This window comes from Lithobates pipiens, unplaced genomic scaffold (genome assembly GCF_037356315.1).
Source record: "Lithobates pipiens isolate NorthernLeopardFrog02 unplaced genomic scaffold, aLitPip1_a1.2 Scaffold_16, whole genome shotgun sequence".
NCBI lineage: Eukaryota > Metazoa > Chordata > Amphibia > Anura > Ranidae > Lithobates > Lithobates pipiens.
Window position 1 is genome coordinate 365,706,440 of NW_027507748.1, and position 24,244 is coordinate 365,730,683.

A 24,244-nucleotide genomic window follows, 5' to 3' on the forward strand; every position below is an offset into this window, starting at 1 on the left:
GCCTCTCTCTTTTTTTGATACCGTGTTGGTTCAAGCTGTAATTCCTGTACTGGCTCCCCCTTCTGAATTTCAGAAGACAGGTTCTATGAATTCTGTGACACAACAGTTGTCTATTAACAGGACAATGTGAACACAGTGAGGGAAAAAGTATTTGAACCCATGTTGATTTTGTACGTTTGCTCACTGGCACTGACAAAGAAATTATAAATTTTAATGGTAGGTTTATTTTAACATTGAGTCTGAATAACATAAAAAAAATCCAGAAAAACACATTTCAAAAAAGTTAAAAATGTATTTGCATTTTAATGAGTAAAATAAGTATTTAACCCCTTCACAAAACATAACTTAGTACTTGGTGGCAAAACCCTTGTTGGCAATAACACAGAGGTCGGACATTTCTTGTAGTTGGCCACCAAGTTTGCACCCATCTCAGGAGGAATTTTGTCCCAATCCTCTTTGCAGATCCTCTCCAAGTCATTAAGGTTTTGAGGCTGACGTATGGTAACTCGAACTTTCAGCTCCCTCCACGTATTTTCTATGGGATTAACATCTGGAGACTGGCTAGGCCACTCCAGGACCTTAATGTGCTTCTTCTTGAGCCATTCCTTTGTAGTCTTGGTTGCGTGTTTTGGGTGATTGTAATTCTGGAATACCCATCCACGACCCGTTTTCAATGCCCTGGCTGAGGGAAGGAGGTTCTTGCCCAGGATCTGACAGTGCATGGCCCCTTCCATCATCCCTTTAATGCAGTGAAGTTGTCCTGTCCGCTTAGTAGAAAAATACCCCCCCCCCCCCCCCCAAAGTATAATGATTTCACCTCCAGTCTTAGGCAGCATTCCTCCTCCTCCAAGCATGGCAAGTTGAGTTGATGTAAAAAATCTTTATTTTGGTCTCATCTGAACACAACACTGTCACCCAGTTCATTAGCAAACTCCAGACGGGCCTGTACATGTGCTTTCTTGAGCAGGGGGGCCTTGAGGGCGCTGCAGGATTTCAGTAGTTTGCGGCGTAACGTGTTACCAATTGTTTTCTTGGTGACTAAGGCCCCAGCTGCCTTGAGATCATTGACAAGATTCTTTCCTGTAGGTCTGGGCTGATTCATCACCATCCTAATGATCATTGAAACTCCACGAGTTGAGATCCATCATGGAGCCCCAGGGCAAGGAAGATTGACATTTATTTTGTGTTTCTTCCCTTTGCGAATAATCGCACCGACTGTCGTCGCCCTCTCACCAAGCTGCTTAGCGATTGGTCTTGTAGCCCATTCCAGCCTTGTGTAGGTCTACATTCTTGTCCCTGACATCCTTGGACAGCTCTTTGGTCTTGGCCATGGTGGAGAGATTGGTTCTGTGGACAGGTGTCTTTTATACAAGTAACAAGCTGAGATTAGGAACATTTCCATTAAGAGTAGAGGTCGACCGATATCCGATGCTGATATTTGTCATTTTTTAATTAATCGGCATTGGCCGATTGTGCTGATAAAAAGGCTGATTATATGTTCAGGGTGACTTGCAAAAGACTAATGTAATAGAAGTCAATGTAAGTTGCCTGAAGTTTATCAGTGAAGAGACTTTCCTCCTCTCTGGGCAGTCTGCCAAGAAAAGATCAAAGAGATACAATGTTTCTTCTTCAATGGACTGAACTCTGTGTGTAGAGTTCTCAGTTTAACCATTTAAAGACTAAATCTTTTCTGACACTTGTTGCTTACAAGTAAAAATCCTGTATTTTCTGCTAGAAAATCACTTAGAACCCCCAAAAATTATATATATTTTTTTAGCAGAGACCCTTGGGAATAAAATAGCGAATATTTTATTAGAAGCGGTATTTGCGTAGGGGTCTTTCAAACACTATTTTTTTGGAAAAAATACACTGATTTAAAAAAACAAAAAACAAAAAAAAAAACAGTAAAGTTAGCCCTTTTTTTTTTCGTCTAAAAGTTGAGTACCTGTTTTTGTGTATTTAAAATATAGTTGCTTTTTTTTAATCAAAATTATACATACAAGTGAACTGATTGGAGGTTTGTTTTGTTTAATGTTTAAATGTAAGAAATTTTCTGTATCACTTATTGCTGAAGGCTGCTTTCACGCTGGAGCGTGGACGGTAAAACGCTGCTAGTTTAATCGGCGCTTTACCGTCATTTTAGCGGCGCTATTCGGCTGCTAGCGGGGCCCTCATAACCTAGCTAGTGGCCGAGGAAGGAGTTAAATGCGCTTGTGAAGCGCTGCTGCCAAATTGCATGCGCTTCGGCAGCAGTGCCTATTCATTTCAATGGGCAGGAGTGGTGGAGGAGCGGTTTACAAAGCTCCAAAGATGCTGCTTGCAGGATTTTTTTTAACGTCCTGCCAGCGCATCTCCTCATTGTGAAAGCACTCGGGCTTTCACACAGACTGCAGGGGAGCCGTTTTGAAGGCAAATTGCAGACACTATTTTTAGCCCAAAAGCGTCTGAAAACGCCCCAATGTTAAAGGTGTCTAACTTAGATTTTATGAGATGAAGGGGAAAAAAAGGGGGAAAAAAATAAATAAAAAATTGGCATTATATATCAGCCATCGGCCGTGGCGATTTCTAAATATCGGCCAGAGAAAAACCCATATCGGTCGACCTCTAATTAAGAGAGTGCCCCTGATCTCAGCTCATTACCTATATAGAAAACACCTGGGAGCCAGAAATCTTGATGATTGATAGGGGTAACAACCAAAAGGTCCCTGCCCCCACCTATAACTGGCCTTCACAGCAAGGATCACATGGAAGGGCACACACATGAAAAACAGACAGAACAAACCATAGCTCAACTTACCAACCAGTCTGCTAACTGACCAAATTAACCTGTCCAACAGTCTGCGTTAAAAACAGGGGTTTAGTTAGCACACATTTGCAAACGCATGCATAAGCTGCAAGGCCTCTTCACGGCACCCTGAGTATACTTGCAGTCCTAACGCTAATGAATTTAATGCATGTGCTTCCATTGTGGAGACGCTTATAAACCTAAATTCATTAGCGTTAGGACTACAAGCATACACAGGGTGCCGTGAAGAGGCCTTGCAGCTTATGCATGCATTTGCAAATGTGTGCTAACTAAACCCCTGTTTTTAACGCAGACTGTTGGACAGGTTAATTTGGTCAGTTAGCAGACCAGTTGGTAAGTTGAGCTATGGTATGTTCTGTCTTTGTTTTTCATGATTGATAGGGGGGCAAATACTTATTTCACTCATTAAAATGCAAATCATTTTTGTTCTGCCTCACTGTTAAAATAAACCTACCATTAAAATTATAGACTGATCGTTTCTTTGTCAGTGGGCAAACGTACAAAATCAGAAGGGGATCAAATACTTTTTTCCCCTCACTGTATGTGCCTTTTCTCTTTTGTTTTTGTAAAACTAAAAGATTATACAAAAAAAAAGTGCTCCTAACCCCCTCCTAACACCTATTCTGACTAACCAGTATAGGAAGGATCTGTATAGTTACCCATTTCCAGATTGCTCTGGTCCAGTCACATGATCTCCTCTGTGTCAGCCAGCACCGACTACAAGGGAGAGGAAAAGGTGCTCGACAACAGCTGGTAATGCCAGGGAGCAGTGACGTCACCCAAAAGCTCCTATGGTCAATCCGTTGCCAGTGCTTTCTCTTCTCCCCTGCAGCCACTGCTGACTGGCCGAGGGGAGGTGGATCATGTGGCCGGACAGAAAGTAAAATATGTACGCATACAGATCTTTCTTTTACCAGTTGGAAAGAGCAGGTGTTAGGAGGGAGAGCATTTTTAAGAGTAGTTTTGCCTGGAATTCTCTAGATAGATATATATCTATATACAGTATCTCACAAAAGTGAGTACACCCCTCATGTTTTTGTAAATATTTTATTATATCTTTTCATGTGACAACACTGAAGAAATGACACTTTGCTACAATGTAAAGTAGTGAGTGAACAGCTTGTATAACAGTGTAAATTTGCCTTCCCCTCAAAATTACTCAACACAGCCATTAATGTCTAAACCACTGGCAACAAAAGTGAGTACACTCCTAAGTGAAAAAGCCCGTAAACAGTTTGCTGAAGACATGCAGACTAAGGACATGGATTACTGGAACCATATTCCTGTGATCTGATGAGACCAAGATAAACTTCTTTGATTCAGATGGTGTCAAGCGTGTGTGACGGCAACCAGGTGAGGAGCACAAAGACAAGTGTGTCATGCCTACAGTCAAGCATGATGGTGGGAGTGTCATGGTCTGGGGCTGCATGAGTGCTGCCGGTGTCCTGTTGGATAGTGTCCGCTGTGTACTGCGCATGCGCAATATACAGGACAAGCAGATTCCGAAAATAGCCGAAGATGAATGGCGCCTGCGCCGTGAGTCCAGGTTCTAGCCCCACCATCCAAGTGGATATAGAGTTAGAATAAAAAGAGCCGAGCAAAGCGATGCCGTGCCCGAAGCATGGCGAGCAAAGCGAGGCTGTGTCCGAAGCGTGGCGAGCAGCCCTGTAATATGTGCAGCCCTATGTCCACTTGGATGGGGGGCTTGCACCTCGACTCACGGCGCATGCGGCGTTCATCTTTGGAGATTTTCCGAATCTCCTTCTGCTCCATACTGCACAAGCGCTGCGCCTGCGCAGTCCTTGGCAGACAATTTTCGATGGCCGGACTGAATATGTCACAACATCGGCACTGGGGAGCTATAGTTCATTGAGGAAACCATGAATGCCAACATACTGTGACATACTGAAGCAGAGCGTGATCCCCTTCCTTCGGAGACTGGGCCGCAGTGCAGTATTCCAACATGATAATGACCCCAAACATAATGACTTCCAAGATGACCTCTGCCTTGCTAAAGAAGATAAGGGTAAAGGTAAAGGACTGGCCAAGCATGTCTCTAGACCTAAACCCTATTGAGTATCTGTGGGGCATCTTCAAACGTGGAGGAGCACAAGGTCTCCAACATCCACCAGCTCCGTGATGTCATCCTGGAGGAGTGCAAGAGACTCCAGTGGCAACCTGTGAAGCTCTGATGAACTCCATGCCCAAGAGGGTTAAGGCAGTGCTAGAAAATAATGGTGGCTACACAAAATATTGACGTATTGGGCCTAATTTGGACATTTTCACTTAGGGGTGTACTCACTTTTGTTGCCAGCGGTTTAGACATTAATGGCTGTGTGTTGAGTTATTTTGAGGGGACAGCAAATTTACACTGTTATACAAGCTGTACCCTCACTACTTTACATTGTAGCAAAGTGTCATTTCTTCAATGTTGTCACATGAGAAAAAGAGATAATAAACTATTTACAAAAATGTGAGGGGTGTACTCACTTTTGTGAGATACTGTATATAGATATATGTCTAAATATATAAAAAAATAAAAAAAAACATACTCCCCTTTATGCTGCAGCATCGGTCTCATCCTGCAGCTGTCTCCTGTTGGCTCTAAGATCGAGAACTAAGCAATAATATGACTCATGATCACTCATCGTGCCTTCAGAACAGTACTGTGAAGTGGACACTGATGTAAGAATGGAATTGTGATAAGAGGAGAGGGGGGCTGTGATGTGAAGGACTTGAATCATCAGAAAAACATGTAATTCAGACCTGGAAGAAAGTTACATTGATCCGACCTCTGAATTTGAATGAAAATAATCTTATTTTTTTTTTTTTTTTACTTTTGGTGCTACAGACTGATAGTTGAATGCATTTCACAAGCCTTTACTTTGTGAAATTCAGTGTTCAGTTGAGCAGTTAAAGCGGAACATTACCCATAACAACTTGATAAAAAAAAAAACGTTCTTTAGCAAGGAGCATACTAGAGGTCGACCGATATATCGGCCGATATTTGCCGTTTTTTAAATAATCGGCATCGGCCGATTGTGCTGATAAAAAGCCGATTTAGAACTGCAGCAGGACTTTGAAATGACTTCTGTATAGAAGTCAGTGTAAGTTGCCTGAGTCGTCATAGAAACCCTTTCCTCCTCTCTGGGCAGGCTGCCAAGAAAAGAACAAAATGATACAATGTTTACACTTGAATGAATGAAGTTATCTCTGTGTGTAGAAGTTCTCAGTTTAACCATTTAAAGACTAAATCTTTTCTGACACTTGTTGCTTACAAGTAAAAATCCTGTATTTTCTGCCAGAAAATCACTTAGACCCCCCAAAAATTATATATATTTTTTTAGCAGAGATCCTAGGGAATAAAATAGCGGTTGTTGCAATATTTTATGTCACACGGCATTTGCACAGAGGTCTTTCAAATGCATTTTTTTGGGAAAAAAATACACTATTTAAAAAATAAAAATAAAATAAAAACAGTAAAGTTAGCCCACTTTTTTTTTTTTTTTTGTCCAAAAGTTTTGACTACCTGTTTTTATTTAATATATAGGTTTTTTTTTTTTATCTAAGTCATACATACAAGTAAACTGATTGGAGGTTTTGTTTTGTTTAATGATTAAATGTAAGAAATTTTCTGTATCACTTATGAAGACTGCTTTCACACTGGAGCGGGCAGGCGTTGATGGTAAAACGCAAGTTTTAGCGGCTCTTTACCATCATTTTAGCGGTGCTATTTGGCTGCTAGTGGGGCACATATAACCCAGCTAGCGGCCAAGGAAGAGGTTAAATGCGCCCATGAAGCACTGCTGCCAAATCGCATTGCATGCGCTTCGGCAGTGGTGCCCATTCATATCAATGGGCAGGAGTGGTGGAGGAGCGGTATACACCACTCCAAATGTGCTGCTTGCAGGACTTTTTTTTTTAAGATCCTGCCAGCGCATCGCCTCAGTGTGAAAGCACTCTGTCTTTCACACAGACTGCAGGGGAGCCATTTTGCAGGCACTTTACAGGCGCTATTTTTAGCCCAAAAGCGCCTGAAAAACGCCCCAGTGGGAAAGGTGTGTTAGATCAAGGGGGATTAAAAAAAATAATAATATAATAAAAAAGGAAATAAATAAAATAAAATCGGCCTAACATATCGGCCCAAAAAAATCGGCATCATATATCGGCTATCGGCCGCCATGATTTCTAAATATCGGCATCGGCATCGGCCAGAGAAAAACCCATATCGGTCGACCTCTAGAGCATACATTTCATACTAATAATTATGCTACCAGAATTGGCGTGTGCTGCAAAATCAAACAGAAGCAGCTTCCTTGGCTGTGTAAAGGATAGGAGGGTTGCATTCCGCTTTAAGGCTATTATCAGATAGGCCTCAACAAACTGCAGTGCCCAAAGATAGAGCGCAACTGAGCATGTGCAGAACAGGGTGAGACAGTGTATTCTGGATTTTACACAGTATAGACACTTATTTTTTATGTTTTTCATAGTTATACCTGCAAAACAGGCCAGCCTGAAGAGATCTAGCAGGACTTGATTTTCTGAAGTTTCGCTTTAAGCTACAGTTGCTAATCTGTCTATAGTGCAGTGTGATTTGCCCCCTTTGGTTCTGTGAAATGTTTGTAAGAAACTACACCATATTTGCATCCCCATCCTCTTTATCCCTTTTTCAAATAAGGAATTATGTGTTTATTAAAAGATATTGGTGAAGAAACCAAATGCCCTAAACCTTTTCCTAAATCACAATAAAGTCCATAGCCCTTTGCCAATAACTGTCAGTAAGAAAATTTTCAGCGTTTTTTAATGTTTGTATTAACATTGTCTACAGTCTTTTTGTTATGTGTCTGTATTTAACTTCTTGTTTGCTTTGCTTTTTTTAGGTTTATATCTTATAACAGTGAAGGATTTCTCTGCAGGCTGCAGTGAGCCTGAATCTGGCATGTCCTCTAAATTCAGAATCAAATGCTGTATCCATATGCAAATAATTGTGACCAGGATGTGTTTGTAATATATTGAAAGGACACATCGTGCTCATCTAGCAGGCAGGGACTTTTGTTGTACAGAGGAGCAGGCACTAGATTATCATACCTCCAGATAATCATTAACCCAGGATATTAAGGCACACATTTTCTCACCTTTAAACATTTTTTTACTAGTAACATTTGTAAAGAAATCTGCTTTAAATCTGGAAACTATGATGTCTGTGCTTCCACCTCTGTGCTTTCTTACTGGTCTGTGAGGACATGGCTAAATGCTTTAAAAACCTTCCTTTATTTTAGACACTAAAGGAGCAGCAGTTGGCTTGTTCTCAGGGACTAGACGAACTGAGCTCGTGGGCAGAATTGACAGAAAAGGCTGTACATGAGCACCAAAGCGGCCCAAGATCTCAAGATGTGTGCAGCCTTCAAGATCAGTATAAAAGCATGCAGGTATGGTGATAGTTATACAGTTCCCAAATTTCATAATCTTAAAATAAAGTTGGTTACACACTAACGCAGCGTTCTGTTTTATGATCTTCTTCATAATTTTGATTAGCAACTTTAACGGTATATAGAGTTCACAGTGAGGCTTATGTAGTATTACAATACAACAGTTCTAATGTAAAAAGTGCAGAATGGTAAAGCAACCTGTAGGATTGCAGGATGGCATTAGTCTTTAGTATGTTTGTGTTAGACCCCTTTCACACATGCAGACATTATGTCCGTATTTCATCCATCCGTTTGCGGATGAAATATGGACATACATGCATTCCTATGGGATAGCGGGTGTCTGCGGCTGAACATCCGCAGACACCTGATATCGTCCGCCTCCGCAATTGTCTGATTCTGCAGATGGAGGAAAATCCTATTTTTCTATCCGTCTGCAGAGCGGATCGGATTAACACGGACAGACGGTCCGTGCTCATCCGATCCCCCATAGAGGAGAGCTGACAGGGCAGTCCCTGCACAGTGTGCAGGGACCGCCCTGTTATCCGCCGGCTCAGCGGGGACAACGGAGCCATTCCCACTGAGCAAGCGGATCATCACGGGGCGGATCATTACTGATCCGTCCTGTGTGAAAGGGGCCTTAGAGAATTTAAGTGAAGGCCAAGAGTACTGTAAAACCTTGGTTTGAGAGCGTTTGGCAAGGCAAGCAAAATTTTTAGCTAAATTTTGACTTGATCTAGAAGCAATGTTGTGATATACAAATCGCGTCATGTCACAACTGAGTATAAAAGAGAAGAGAGGCCCCTCTAAGTGTAGCAATATGGTTACATTTAACAAAGGTACAATATTTAGCAAGTCACATGGTTGATGATTAAAACAGGCTAAGTATGCAGGCATTCGGTGTAAAGCTGTCCACATAGACCATCCTCCACATGCTTAGTCAATAAATAAAAATAAAAAAACATTCTCTGAAAGGAGGTCAAGTGGGTGAAAAAAGTCTGCCTCCTCCATTCAGAGATTGTTTTTCATTCATAGAAGCTATAGTACAGCTTCTATAAATGGAGGAGGTGTGCGGAAAGGGGGAACATAGCATTCTTGAAGAGTGTAAATGACCGGTTCCTTAGCCTGTCCCTCAACCTCTGCTACACTGGAGGCAGCAGCACAAGAGACGCATCAAACTGATATGTCCTTTTAGATGTTTTTGACTAAACTTGGCTTTAAATACCAGTTTCACTTTCTACCTGTCATTTCTATCATATCTCACCTTGCATTTCTATTTTTATTTCTGCTCCTAATGGCTCTTATAAGTTTGAATGTGATTCTTAATTTCAAATTATTTTTAAAGCATAGTTCAGTAGAATTTTACTGAAAATTTGTTTCCCTAAACCAGGAGCTCAATAATGATGTGCAAACTAAAGCAAACAAGTTTGCTAGTATCATTAAAGCTGCAGAGGGCTTCCTTGAGGAAAACAAGAACAAGATGGACCCTAAAGATCTTGAAGTATTTAAGAAAAAACTCCAGAAGGCTAAAGAACAATATCAGTCTCTTTTGCAGAAAACAGGGGAGACAGAGAGGCAGTTAGAGTCTGCAGTGAGCACAGCCCTTTTAGAGGAGACCAAAAAGGTAATGATTTTTTACAGGTTCATTGACTGTTTTGGGTAAAATATTTGCCTGCTACATGTTTTGTCTGGTTTATTTGGGTTTCACAAAATCTCTTTGTTTTCTGTTTTTTCTTAGTCTAAAACGGCAGAGGAGTTGCAAAAAAATCTGGGAAAGATTGAGAGTCTTCTGTGCCAGGTGCTTCCTATTGTGCCATCTAAAAGTAGCCTGCAGAAAGGCAGCATTCCTGATGGACGGGTTTCTGGTAGTAATGAGTTATCAGACAAATGTCCTACCATGGGAGATGCCACTGACATCATCAATAACCTTTATGAGAAGAGAAAGGTGGGTAAGGGAACGGTTATGTGATGGCTGCACACACACACACACACCCCATAGATAAATATATATTTTATTTGTTTTTATATCATAAATATTAAAGTAACCGTTGTGCTCATTAGTTTATATACCCTGGCAGAATTTTATGGTTTCTTGGCCATTTTTCAGAGAATATGAATGATAACACAAAACATTTTTCACTCATGGTTGTGTTTGGCTGAAGCCATTTATTATCAAGCAATTGTGTTTATTCTTTTTAAATCCTCATGGCAACAGAAACTACCCAAATGACCTTGATCAGAAGTTTACATACCCTAGTGAGTATGGCCTGATAACATGCACACAAGCTGACAACAAAGGGGTTTGAATGACTATTAAAGGTAAACATCCTCACCTGTGATCTGTTTCCTTGTAATTAGTGTGTGTATAAAAGGTCAATGCGTTTCTGGACTCCTGACAGACCCTTGCATCTTTCATCCAGTGCTGCAATGACGTTTCTGGATTCCCGGGTCATGGGTAAGACAAAAGAATTGTCAAAGGATCAGCGGGAAAAGGTAGTTGAGCTGTATAAAACAGGAAAGTGATATAAAAATATACCCAAGGAATTGAGAATGCCAATCAGTAGTGTTCAAACTCTTATCAAGAAGTGGAAAATTAGGGGTTCTGTTGAAGCCACAATCAGGTAGACCAACTAAAATGGAGCTGATGTTTTGGGAATGTGTGAGCTACAGGAAATTTGGTCAAAATTGTTGGCAAGATGAATGCAGTACCGTATATACTCGAGTATAAGCCGAGATTTTCAGCCTCTTTTTTGAGGCTGAAAGTGCCCCCCTCGGCTTATACTCGAGTCACCGCCGTCTGTCTACCCGATCAGCGTGTCGAGCAGACAGACGGCGGCCATTTAACTATTCAAAAGCCGCGCCTCCCAGTCTGTGATAGGCGGAACACTCAATTTCCCAGCAGTCAGCAGACATCCGCTCATCCTCATACTACGGACGAGGATGAGAGGATGTCCGTGATAGGCGGAACACAGACTGCTGGGAAATTGAGTGTTCCGCCTATCACAGACGGAGGCGCGGCTTTTGAACAGTGGAATGGCCGCCGAGGCGCCGACGCCGTCTGTCAGACGAGAAGAGCGGCGATCCTGGCATGGCAGAAGCACACAGGCTTGGGACGCAGGCTCTGGACACAGGTAGGCTGGACACACAGGGCTGGACGGACACACAGGGCTGGACGGACACACAGGGCTGGACGGACACACAGGGCTGGACGGACACACAGGGCTGGACGGGCATGTCTCACCCTCGGCTTATACACGAGTCAATAAGTTTTCCCATTTTTTTGTGGTAAATTAGGGGCCTCGGCTTATATTCGGATCGACCTATACTCGAGTATATACGGTATGTTATCAGAAAATACTGGAGGAACATTTTGCATTTCTTAGCCAGGAAGCTGCGCATGGAATGTACTTGGACATTCCAACATGACAATGATCCAAAACACAAGGCCAAGTATACCTGTCATTGGCTACAGCAGAATAAAGTGAAGGTTCTGGAGTGGCCATCTCAGTCGCCTGACCTCAATATCATGGAGCCACTCTGGGGAGATTTCAAACGTGCAGTTCATGCAAGACAGCCCAAGAATTTACAGGAACTGGAGGCTTTTTGCCAAAAGGAATGGGCAGCTTTACCATCTGAGAAGATAAAGAGCCTCATCCACAAATACCACAAAAGACTTCAAGCTGTCATTGATGTTAAAGGGGGCAATACACTGTATTAAGAACTGGGGTATGTAAACTTTTGATCAGGGTCATTTGGGTAGTTTCTGTTGCCATTATGATTTAAAAAGAGTAAACATAGTTGATTGATAATAAATGGCTTCAGCCAAACACTAACCATGAGTGAAAGAAAAGTTTTTGTGTTATCATTCATATTCTCTGAAAAATGGCCAAGAAATCATAAATTCTGCCAGGGTGTGTAAACTTATGAGCAAAACTTTATCTTTCTGAATCGAAATATAGGTGCGAGCATTGTGAGGAGAAAATAGCAGCTTATAGCTAGTTCTCATGATTTTGTTGAACCAATCTTTGAATGCTGCTATGATGGATAATATGAAGAAAATTCTTGGATCATAAAATAAGTGAATGAAATGACATCTGAAACCTGGCCTTCTACTTTTTATAGTGGCAAATCCTATTCCTACACTTGCCCTCCATGTTCTGGGCAGGATGTTCACCCTTCCAATTTGCAACATAGTTGGAATAAGGACTAGAATTTATAACCCAGGTCTGCTGGTAACCAATATATTTTCCAGTGTGTGGAAGTATCTTTTCATAAATTCTCAGTCTTGAATAGAGATGGGCTTGGGCGTGTTCGAAACCCCACATACCCGATCCCGTCAGGAAGCTGACGCTGCACAGGGCTAATCAGACAGTGAGACCTTTCCTGATCTCTGCAGCTACGGACCAGGAAATGTCTGTGCAGTGTTGGCTTCCTGGCGGGATCGGGCATGTGGGGTTTCGAACACGCCTGAGCCCATCTCTAGTCTTGAATAACTACTTCCCCCAAAAGGACATAGCTAATACATCCTTTGGTTGATGTGGTTATACTGGGGCCATGACTGCAACTCCAGCTAAGATCCCAGTATAGTTTTTTTTTACAATGATCAATGTTTTTTCATGTAAGATCCATCCTAGTGGCTAAAAAGCATAAAATGTTGGGTATCTATTTACTTGGCGTAACATCATCTTTTATATTTTATCAAACAGTTGTGTATTATATTGTGTTTTTGTGCATTATAGTTCACTAAAGTGTATTTTTTCCAAAAAAATTGCATTTGAAAAATCGCTGCACAAATAACGTGTGACATAAAAAAAAATTGCAACACCCACCATTTTATTCTCTAGGGCCCCTGAATAAAAATATATATACTATTTGGGGGTTCTAAGTAATTTTCGAGCAAAAAAACAACAGATATTTACACTTATGTGAGATGTGTCAGAATAGGCTTTGGAAGCGACTGGTTAAAGTGTCATACAGCACTTAATTTATGTCAGACTGTTGGAACTGCCCTGTATAATGAAAGTCTAGGTTAGGGGCCTCTCTGACACTGAGAGGGGATGGTAGGTAGTTGGATAAGCATATACATGTTACAACATTTCTTTGTATTTTTTATTTTAGATTCACCACCAAGAAATGTTAGGCCAGCAGCAGAACTTCATCCTGACCATACAATCCGCACAAGATTTCTTGGATAAACATGGAAGCACTTTGACACCAGAAGAGCGCGAGCGCTTGCAAAACCAGCTTGCACGCTTGAAGGAAGAGTATGCTGCGTCTCTGTCCCAGGCACAGTTACAACTGAAGCATGCACAAGGACTGCGAGATGACCTGCAGAATTTCATTCACGATCATGGAGAATTTGAGACATGGCTTCAACAAAGTAAAGAGCAGTTGGATAAGATGCAGAAGGGTGAAACAGACTGTGAAGCCTTGCGTAATTTGCTTCAGCAGCAAGCAGACTTTTCAGAAGATGTGATCTCACACAAAGGAGATCTGCGCTATATTACTATTGCTGGACAGAAAGCGATTGAAGCAGAAAAAGCAGCTCTTGAGCAGTCCAGTGAAGACGTGGGAGTGGCAGCAGCTTTGGTGAAAAGCAAACTTGAAGATGCCTCTAAGAGATACAGTGCCTTGCATTCCAAGGTAAACCTGTTTAGTATTGGCTGTACTGATCTCAGTAAGAGCAGTTTAGCCAGGTACACACTTCAAATTTTAATTTTTTTTTTTTTCAACCCAGCAGCCTGACCAAAAAATAACCCAACAATATCGATGTTGGTCCCCCCCCCCCTCTGTCTTTGTATTCTAACAGGGGGAAGCCATTGAATGCAAACTGGTTTTCCAGCATGTCCCTTCGACAAAAGCCGGTCCTTAGATCCGCTTCTGACGGACAGACAGCTGTAAACTCTTACTGAAGATCGGCCCATTTAGCATGAGTTTTCAGCTAGTGTGTACCCTACTTTTGCCACCATTGCATTTATTCTGTTAAACAGGACTTCTTCAAGTGTTCGTTATCCATTACTATACATATGCTTATGTTATTTTATTTTTTTAATTGTGCATACCATGCTCTTTTTTGTCTTTGTGTTATTGCAGTGCTCCAAACTTGGAACTCACTTGAATTCTTTGTTGAACCGGTACCAGCAGTTCCAGGAGGGCTCTGATGCAGCTTTAGACTGGCTGCAAAACACTGAGTTAACTGTGGAGAAGATGCTTTTTGAACCAGTAGCATCTAATCCAGTAGCTTTACAGGCCCAGCTAGACAAGGCCAAGGTAAGAATATCTTATCACAGGCGCTAGTAACAGTAAATAATATCCTTATTCTCCAAAAAGGATTTATACAAATCCACTACGTTGTGGCTAAGTAATGTATTTTATATGAAATCTTTTGATTTGTGTGTTTTTCTGCCTCCTTGTCCTCTGTGAGCTCCCAAGCTTCTCCATGTTCCCCTCCCTTTATTTGAAACTAGCAGTGCACATTAGTTGAGGGCATGTACACTGCAAATTCCATAGTTCGTAGCCCATTATCCCTTGAAAAAAAAAAAAGGAATTTAGCACCATAGAAGGTACTGTGAGTTAAGAATACAAACATGAATAAAATTAGTTTTTTTAAACCATAGTTTAGTATATTTTTAAGGAAAATTACATACATTGGGCAGTGCCATGTGCCCCTGGGTAAACTAATGCAAGGTGTCCCCTACCAGAAAGATGTTGACCATGCAAACAGTATGTGTGGCTAAATTATTATACATATTGGGTATGGCTTTATAGTCTGATTAGAAATTTTGGTCTGCTTTTTCTTTTTTTTTTTTTTTTTTTTTTTTTTTTTTTTTTTTTTACAAATTTAATTTTTGTTTTTAGTTATTTTGAATTTGTTTTAAGCTAATAATGTTTTTTACTTTTTTTTTTTTTTCACAACACTGTTAGGGGGTCTTTGGTGAGATATCAGGAAGTCTTACTTTTGAGGTGGAGAAAGGGGTTAAGGAAACATTCCCCAGTTCCTTTCTGTAGCCCCAGCTGCACTGCAGATGAATTAACAGGAGACAGAGGCTTCTGTTAATTCATAAACTGAAGCATAGAGAACATTATTATATATTTTTTTATGAATAAATGCAGTGCATGATCGGTACTGATCACTCACTATGTTCACTTAGAAAAGGAAGGGGATGGTAAATTACATTACTGGCCCCTTCCCCACACTTGATTCTGAAGATACCCTTGTGTGCCTGCTGTTGCTGGTGGGGGGGTGGTGGCGGTCTATACAAGGGGGCCTATGCAGAGATAGTGTCAATGCAGTGGGTAGGGGAAATTACTGGTAGCAATCTTTTTTTGGCTCATCCTGCAGTAGCTGAAAGGAGGGGGAAGTGATGGCAGCTTTCAGCTGCTGCAGGTTGAGCCACCAAAGGATCTGTTCCAATTATTTCCCTCGCTTGCCGCACTGATGCCCGTGCCAAAAGACGGCTTTGACATTCGGATTCTGCCTTTTAGGTGGTATCACTTATTTTGATGTGCTTTTGTCATTCTTCTCAGAACATGCAGTGCGATCTTGCAGAGCACCAAGTACAGGTTGACAAAGTTCAAAAGGCTCTACGTGGTCTATTGGAGATTCAAGAAGATCCACTGCCAGACTGCAAAAAGATTCAGGCAACAGCTGGTTAGTACATAACTTGACCAACAATGTATTTCTTTATCGTTTATCACAGGACACAGAGGTGTTAATAGTAATTTCTACATGGGTTATGTTGCCACCTTTAGATGAATAGAGTGGCCAGAAAGAAAAAAAAATGAAAAAGGTTCTCTGCCCAAGCATAACTTCTCCCACCTCAGTTTTGTGCTAGTGTCTGAAAGTAATGGATGCTTCCCTGAGTCTCTCTTTTCAGAGACTTTGTTCCTACATCTCTGGACCTGTTCCTTAGATCTTGTAGGAGTGGAGGTAGAACCTGTTTGGATCGATCACAGGGTCAGCAGGTCATGAGCAGCTGTACCCGAACCTGCATAAAAGAGCAGGGGCGGTCTGTAATGGGCCCTTCAGTGCAGGCATTGACCTCTGATGTAGAGGGTACCCAGTGATTTTGCTGGCATGGTGCACCATAGGTCCAGCATAGTGATACGCCTAGAAGAGGGGTCTAGTCCCTGAAGGCCTTTGAGGAATTCCCACTGTGCTGGGTGAACGTTGGGCCTACTAGGCATTGCAGCGCGGACTGGTAAGTACCTCTCTGTTGAAATGTGGCATGTCCCTGCTTAGTGTTCTGTGTGCAGTTTTTTAGAGCACAAGATTGCATCAGGACATGTGCTTTTCCCCAATGAAGTGATCTACAAGCTGTGTCCGTGTTTAAAAGAGGCCAGATATTAATTTTGTCTCCCAATCCCCTCCTGTAGGGATCCTTGCTCACACAACTCAAACAGCATCCACCTGATAGCTTAGCCATCCTGACTTCCATGACCACTAACTGTGCTTACTTCTGTCCATCAGTGCACAACAATTAAAGGGGCTGTCACTTCAGTTTTTTTTGCATAGGCCAGCACTCCTCTCAGCTGAATGACTGCTCCCTGTTCAGTTACCAGCCTATTATCCCTCAGCAACTTATTTTTCATCTTACTGGCAGAGAGGTATGGAGGACAATCAGGGCTCCCAGATTTCTGGTAGGGAGGTCCCCCTGCAAAGTTTGCTATGCAGTGGCTCTCCTATGGGCCAGATTAGCTCTGAATCCTTGCCCTTATGTGTTATCATCACTGTTTCAGGGGCACAATCCTTCCCTTCCTTTGTGTCTAGGGAGGAATTCTCTGCAACCATTTCTGGCTGGTGAGATCAGCTCTCAGAGGTTCCTACTAGCCTGGAACGACTATGATGCAAACATGAGCACTCTCCTTCTCCCTTTTTGCAGGAGGATGAGGCTTTGACAGATGCGGAATCAGAGCACTGCCACCTTCACTAACGTAAGAGAAAATGTTGTGGTCCAAGGCACCATAAGTAATTGACCTCCATCCCAAATTTGAACAGAAAGAGAAAGTTTGGTCGGCGGGACTTTGCATGAGGCTAATCACTATATAGAGTAAGCACTAACGTACGAGAAATGGCTTGTCAACCTTACACTATGTTGTCACTGCTATGAAACAATGCCAGTCTTAGCCAAACCTTGCACAAAGATTTTCCTACATGCGGGTCCACAATCTAAGTGCCAACAGACTTAGAATGCCACTGGGTTTGGTTAACTACGCAATTAACCCTTTAACCTCCGAGCTTCCACCAGATAGCTTTTGGCCTATCAATCCTTCACAAGAACAGCAATGACAATTGTGATGTTAAGTAAACATCTGTAACACATATTGTCATCACAGACAGGTATATCCAGAGATTTTCCATATAGTAGCGCTCTTCAGAGATGGGGCTTCTTTAAGTTCTGCATTAGTGCATTAGAGACCATTTTAACGATTTTGAAATATCGCTTCATAACAAAAAGACAATTAAGAAAAAAATAATGCAAATAAAATATTTACAGAAAAAGAGTATTACAAAGGAAAAAAAACACTAATGCAGCAGAAAACAAAGGGTTGAAGAATTAAAAATACTTATCCTGGTTCAGCAAAGTCCAATCAACATGCAAGATGGTACAGTGGCTTTCATAAGTCTTGACAGGTATTCCTTGTTTTGAAGGAGAGCTCAAGACTCTGGATGCAGCCCCACTTTTCAGGTCTGAGAGGAGGGTGTTGACAGACGTTATCTGACCAATTTGGAGGTCTGACAAGTGGCCCATGGGATGTCGCAGATTTATAACCATGCAGTGGCCACACCCTACAATACTGTTTTATACAGATATTAATATCTTAGAATATGTACAGGTTGTAAACTGGTATATTGGTGTCTAGCATGGAATTTATTTTTAAATCCAACTATGATGGGTGCCTATTTCAACTAGCGGAGAGAGGAATTGTGTCCTGTTTTACTTCCGTATTTTCTAATATAGTGGTGTATCTGCTTAAAATGCTTCTACTAACTGCTTCAGGTAAATATGTCCTTATTCTGGTTGTATCATTATCAGTTTAGGAGTTTTCACTGAAGTTTTTAATTCTGCTAGAAAAGATAGAAAGCAATGTGTATTTGCTGACTACCCTATCTAAGTTATTTAGGTCGGCGGATTAGTGAAGAGGCTATCTGCATGCTCTCCTAATTACTAAACGTAGCCCCTTACACACGGGCAGAATGTCAGGAGGCATTTGCCAGTTATGGTGTGTGTATTGTGGTCTGTCCGACAGAAGCCAGCCGTGCATGCTGGAAAACCAGCAGCCAATCAATTTGCAAACAGATCGCTGAGCGGAGTGTTCTGGCAGGGGGCCACCCCCCTGCCAGAACACAACAGCTCAGCAAGGAAGATCTCTGGACTAACCTCGCATGATTATTATTATTATTATTATACAGGATTTATATAGAGCCAACAGTTTACGCAGCACTTTACAATGTTGGGGTAGACATTACAATACAATACAATACAATACAATACAATTTAAGACAAAGGGAATCAGAGGGCCCTGCTCGTTAGAGCTTACAATCTAGTAGAGAGGGTCAAGTTATACAAAAGGGTAATAGCTGTGGGGAAGGAGCTAATGGAGACAATAGTGAAGTTGTTAGATGGAGGCAGGATAGGCTTCTCTGAAGAGGAAAGCTTTCAGGGATCGCCTAAAAGTGGATAAATTTGGAGACAGTCTGACAGATTGGGGTAGTCAGTTCCAGAGGATGGGCGAGGCTCGGGAGAAGTCCTGTAGGCGGATATGGGAGGAGATGATGAGGGAGCTAGAGAGCAGGAGGAGGTCTTGGGAGGAACGAAGTGGGCGATTAGGTTGGTATTTTGAGACTAGGCTAGTGATGTAGCTGGGGGCAGAGTCGTGGATGGCTTTGTAAGTAAGTGTTAGTATTTTGAATTTAATTTGTTGGGCAAGTGGCAGCCAATGGAGGGATTGGCAGAGAGGGGTAGCAGACACTGTGCGGTTTGTAAGGTGTATGAGTCTGGCAGCAGCATTCATGATGGACTAAAGAGGATATAGTCTATTTAAAGGTGAACCAATGAGGAGGGAGTTGCAGTAGTCAAGGCGAGAGATAACCAGGGAGTGAATCAGCTTTGTGGTTTCATTGGTTAGAAAGGGACGTAGTTTAGAGATGTTGCAGAGGTGGAGGCGGCAAGCTTTGGAAAGTGATTGGATGTGGGGCTGAAAGGAGAGTTCAGAGTCCAGGATAACACCTAGCACCCTGACATGTGGGGATGGGGGGATTATTATTATTATTATTATGATTATTATTATGGGGTGCCATTACTCTTGACAGAGAAGTCAGGGGAAGAAGCGCGTGGGGGAGGAAATATTATAAGTTTGGTTTTGGACAAGTTGAGTTTAAGGAAGTGTTGTGACATCCATACAGATATGTCTGTTAATAAGTTGGTGATCCGTGAGGAGACTGATTGAGTGAGTTGAGGGGTGGAGAGATAGATTTGTGTGTCGTCAGCGTAGAAATGATATTGAAAGCCGTGAGATTAGCTGACCCAGGGAAGAGGTGTAGATTGAAAATAAAAGAGGTCCGAGAACAGAACCTTTGGGGACTCCGACAGAGAAGGGAAGAAGAGTGGAGGAAGTAGAATTGTAAGTGACACTGAAGGTGCGTTGGGATAGGTAGGATGAGAGCCACTGAAGAGCACAGTCACGGAGACCAAGGGAGTAATGTTTTTCGAGGAGGAGCGGGTGGTCAAAGGCAGCTGAAAGGTCCCGAAGTAGGAGTACAGAATAGTGTCCGTTGGTTTTTGCAGTTAGTAGGTCATTTGTGAGTTTTAAAAGAGCAGTTTCTGTTGAGTGTTGAGGGCGAAATCCAGATTGAAGGGGATCAAGAAGGTTGTTTTTAATGAGGTAGTCACTCGGTTGTAAACCAGGCGCTCAAGGAGTTGAGAGGAAAATGGGAGCAAGGAGATAGGGCATAGATTGTTAGGATTGGTAGGGTCCAAGGATGGCTTTTTAAGTATGGGGGTGACCAGTGCATGTTTTAGAGCATTGGGGAAAATGCCAGAGGTGAGTGAGAGATTGAAGATGTGGGTTAGAGAATCTCCTGGGCAGTGAGTAAGTCAGTGGGTGGAGGCGGCGGAGGACAGAGTAGAGAGTTGAACGTAGAGAAAAGTTTACGGGGACTGGACGAGAAGGTTTTTTAATAAGAGTTGTAAAGTAGGTCTGCTTGGCAGTGTGGAGGAAAGAGTAGTATTTTTGGAGGGCAGATTTGTATTGGTTGAAGTCTTTGAGAGACTTGGTCTTGTGCCACAGACGCTTAAGAGAGCGACTTAGTTTTTTGAGAATTCTAGTGTCATCTGTTTGCCAGGGTTGTAGGGGTCGAGGTCTGATTCTGCGTGTAGTGATTGGAGCGAGCTTGTCCAGGGTGGAGGACAGGGTTTTATTGTAGATGGAAGTGGCTTGGTTGGGGCAGGACAGGGGAGAGATTTTGCCATAGAGGTGGTCAGCAGCAGAATAGAGGAGGGAAGAGTTGAATGTGCAAAAGTTTCTACGGGTGATGGTTAGACGATTGGAGGGAAAGGTGTTGGAAGACAGGGAGAGAGAGAGAAATTAATTAGGTGATGGTCGGAAAGAGGAGAAGGATTATTTGAGAAGTTGCATGGAGTGCAAAGGTAGGAGAATACAAGGTCAAGGGTGTTGCCATCAGAATGAGTAGAAGCCTGTACCCATTGCTTCAGGTCAAATGAAGAGGTTAGACTAAGAAGTTTAGAAGTAGCAGGAGTGTTTGTATTAGCAGGGATGTTGAAATCAATGATTAGTACGGTGTCTCCGACCTGTCAGTTTTTTTTTTTTTTCGTTTTGTTTTTCCACGCAACCCAAAAAAAACTGTTCTTGTGCAACCGGAGTGAGATGGAAATGTGTATTGGGTTAATAGGGTTAATGGTTTAGGTCTGGTGTCCTTTCAGTGGACTGATAAAAATGTTCTGAAAAGTCACTTGATTGTATGAGATGCCTTCCTGGAAAGATGTAAAGGGATTCACTGTTATGTCTCCTATTATTGTATACGGTCATGGTTGAATTATGTAACACATGGCAGTGTTGCCTTTCATGCAGCCTTGTGAGGTGCCAAATCCACATTTTTATCACAGAAGCATCAGTGGAAGCTCCTCTGGAGAGGACGTAGAAGTGGAAGCCGTTGAGGTTCAGGAATCCTGCTGTAGATGAGGGCTCTTCAGAATAATTTCTGGGTCCAGGGTTTTCTCAGACACAGAAGGCCATAGTGGGCCTCATATTGGATGTGTCACATTAACCTTAGGTTGCCACTACCTGAATCATCATCTCCTTGGTTTTGGGTCCTGGCAGATGCCAAAAAAATGTGTTTAGGAAAAGTCCTTTTTCCAGTGTACACTTACTTGCCTTATTCAAATTGTGCTTACCCGGAGCAGGTGTTTTCACCATCAAAATAGTTTACCCATGTACCCCATGAAGGAAGACATGTGATTTACACTTCCTAGATGGATCACATAAGTATGGCCTCTGCAATACACATTAGAGGCAGAACGTTGCTCCACCACATCGGAGGTCCGGTTGGCGGTGTCGGATGTAAGTTTAGTGGCTTGTCACATTGATTTCATATATATATCATACCTGTTTTGTTTTTAATTGAATGTTCCAATAAATACTGCACTATGCGGCATGTTTTGTTTATTACCTTTGGTATGTGTGGACATATGAAATGGAGCTCTGCCATGTTAAAGTGAGAAAGATTGGGAAGAATTTCTGGTTTGGAACCTGCAGATATTCCTAACTTCGCCCTTGTTGCATTAAAAAGATTCTTTTTTGGTGAGTGCGCATTGTATGGGGGTGATAACCGGTGAAGGTTGGTGATCGGAGTTTGCACTGTTATTTTGTATGGAGTGATATCCACTTGGGTGTAATTATCGATATTGTAATAATATTGCACCATACAAGTTTTTTCTTCTTTTTTGATACACTTGGAGTTTCACAAATAAGGATAGAGGAGAGGACACACCAACTCCACAGGATTGGCGTAATTCATGCGTGTATGCTACATTTAATTGTGTAGCCAATAATTCCGGTAAGCCTTCAATCTTTATATTGGCTGAACATTCTTGCACCTACTAAGTTGAATCACTGGATGATTTGTGCTTTTTTGTAATAATACAGAAAAAAAAAAAAAAAAAATATATATATATATATATATATATATATATATATATATATATATATATATATATATATATATAATTTATTAATTTTTTTGCACATTTTGTATGTTTATTGATTTGAAGGACTTTGTATATTGCCTTTTGCTAGCAGCTGTATAATTTTTGTTATAATTTTGGTTTAACGCACACTTCACATTTTTTTTTTTTTTCGTTTTTTTAACTCCATGGAAAATGAATTCTACAAAATATGGGGTTCACCATCTCGTTGACCCAGCTGTTTCCTATTTGAATAAGATGCTGAAAGTCCTGGTGGATGATGTCCTGGTCTTTACACATTCCACAGATCAGAGGTTTAAAGTTTCTTTAAGTTGTTGTTCTCTCCGATGGGAGAGGCTCTGCAGCCTGCAGTGGCTGCTGTAGGAGTGTGCCGAGCCCTTAAAGTGTCACTAAACCCACATCATAAAAAACTTGCAATAAATGCTTGTATTACACATGCTGTTCATATTCACTCCACCGCTATGACATTCGTTTTCTGTATTCTGAAAAAATCTGGTTGATCCTGCTGCTCTCCACCTCCACCTTTCAGCGAGTGTTGATTCTTAGTTTTTTCACCTTTCTCTCATGGGGCTGATTGTATATAAAAATTAAAAAGATGATATAATTTCTTCTCAAAAGGTCTAACAAGCAGACTGCGGAGAAGAGTACTCTCTTACACCCAAAAAGGAAGGTAAAGTTTACAGGTCAGAGTCCAAGAGGAACTCCTTTCGTAAACAACCAGCCCTCAGGTGCCAAATAAAAGCCCATATTCCAGTTTTGTAAGATCTGGAACACAAAGCCCTCCAGTCCCTGCAGGTAAATCCTTCTGTTCATTAAGGGACACACTCGCTCCAAGCCGGAAATTCACTACTTCCCCTCTTCATGTCCTAGGAAAACTACTGTCTATAGGGGTGATTTCACCTGTGCTGGTAGAGGAGATGTCTCAAGGCTTTTACCCAACCTGTTTCGAGGTTCCCAAGCCAATTGGGCATGTCTAGCCTATTGTAGATATCCTGGGGCGCAATAAAGTCCTGAAAATTTACAACTCCGGTTCTTTGATTGTTCTGTGAGAGATTCCCATTGTGGGCTACCAGACAACTTGCTATGAGAGCAATTGCGATGAAGACTGATACACAACTTCCTGATGATGGTAGAAGCCTTGTCAGACAATGCCACTGTGGTGACATACATGAAACATTAAGTAGGGACAAGAAGTCAAGCTGCTCAGGGAGAAGGGAACCCAATCTTGTTTTGGGCATAACGTCACATTCTGGCCTGCTCCAACATGCACATTCCAGACATGGGAAACTGGCTTTCTCAGCCATCAACAACTGAATCTGAGGGAATGGGATCTTTGAGGTGTTTGCAGAGATTTATCTATGGGGAATGTTTGTCTCTTGATAATAAGAGATGTGTATCTCTTGGAATCAAGATTCAACAACAAACTGGACAACTTTGCGTCACATACCAGGAATCATAGCCATGGCGGTGGATGCACAGGTGACTTTCTGGGATCGGTTTTCTTTTGATCTATGCCTTTCCTCTTCAACTCCTTTCTTGCCTGTTACACAGGATAAGGGTGTAGGACCTTCTGGTAATCTGGTTCACTTTGGTATGCAAACATTGTAGACCTCATGGCAGGCCAAGCTGTGGGCTCTTCAATATCAACTGCACCTGCTATCTCAGGGTCCAGTATTCCATCCTGCCTGACAGTTGCTGGCTTTGACGGCATGGCTGTTGAAGCCCAGTTCCTGAGAAATTGATGTTTTAGACTTTGTGATTCCTACCCCTTTCAGGACTAGAGAAGG

At 41.9% G+C, this 24,244-nt stretch overlaps 1 protein-coding gene across 22 annotated transcripts in view; it reads left to right on the top strand.

Annotated features, from left to right (window-relative positions):
- MACF1 (microtubule actin crosslinking factor 1) overlaps positions 1–24,244 on the top strand; it is a 416,995-nt gene that overhangs the window by 247,357 nt on the left and 145,394 nt on the right. For all 22 annotated transcript variants that reach the window (XM_077482044.1, XM_077482062.1, XM_077482048.1 and 19 more), the window contains 6 exons: positions 8,086–8,235; positions 9,623–9,856; positions 9,971–10,177; positions 13,351–13,875; positions 14,326–14,502; positions 15,760–15,883. In XM_077482044.1, the coding sequence (XP_077338170.1) occupies positions 8,086–8,235; positions 9,623–9,856; positions 9,971–10,177; positions 13,351–13,875; positions 14,326–14,502; positions 15,760–15,883 (1,417 nt within the window). The remainder of the gene's footprint in view (positions 1–8,085; positions 8,236–9,622; positions 9,857–9,970; positions 10,178–13,350; positions 13,876–14,325; positions 14,503–15,759; positions 15,884–24,244) is intronic.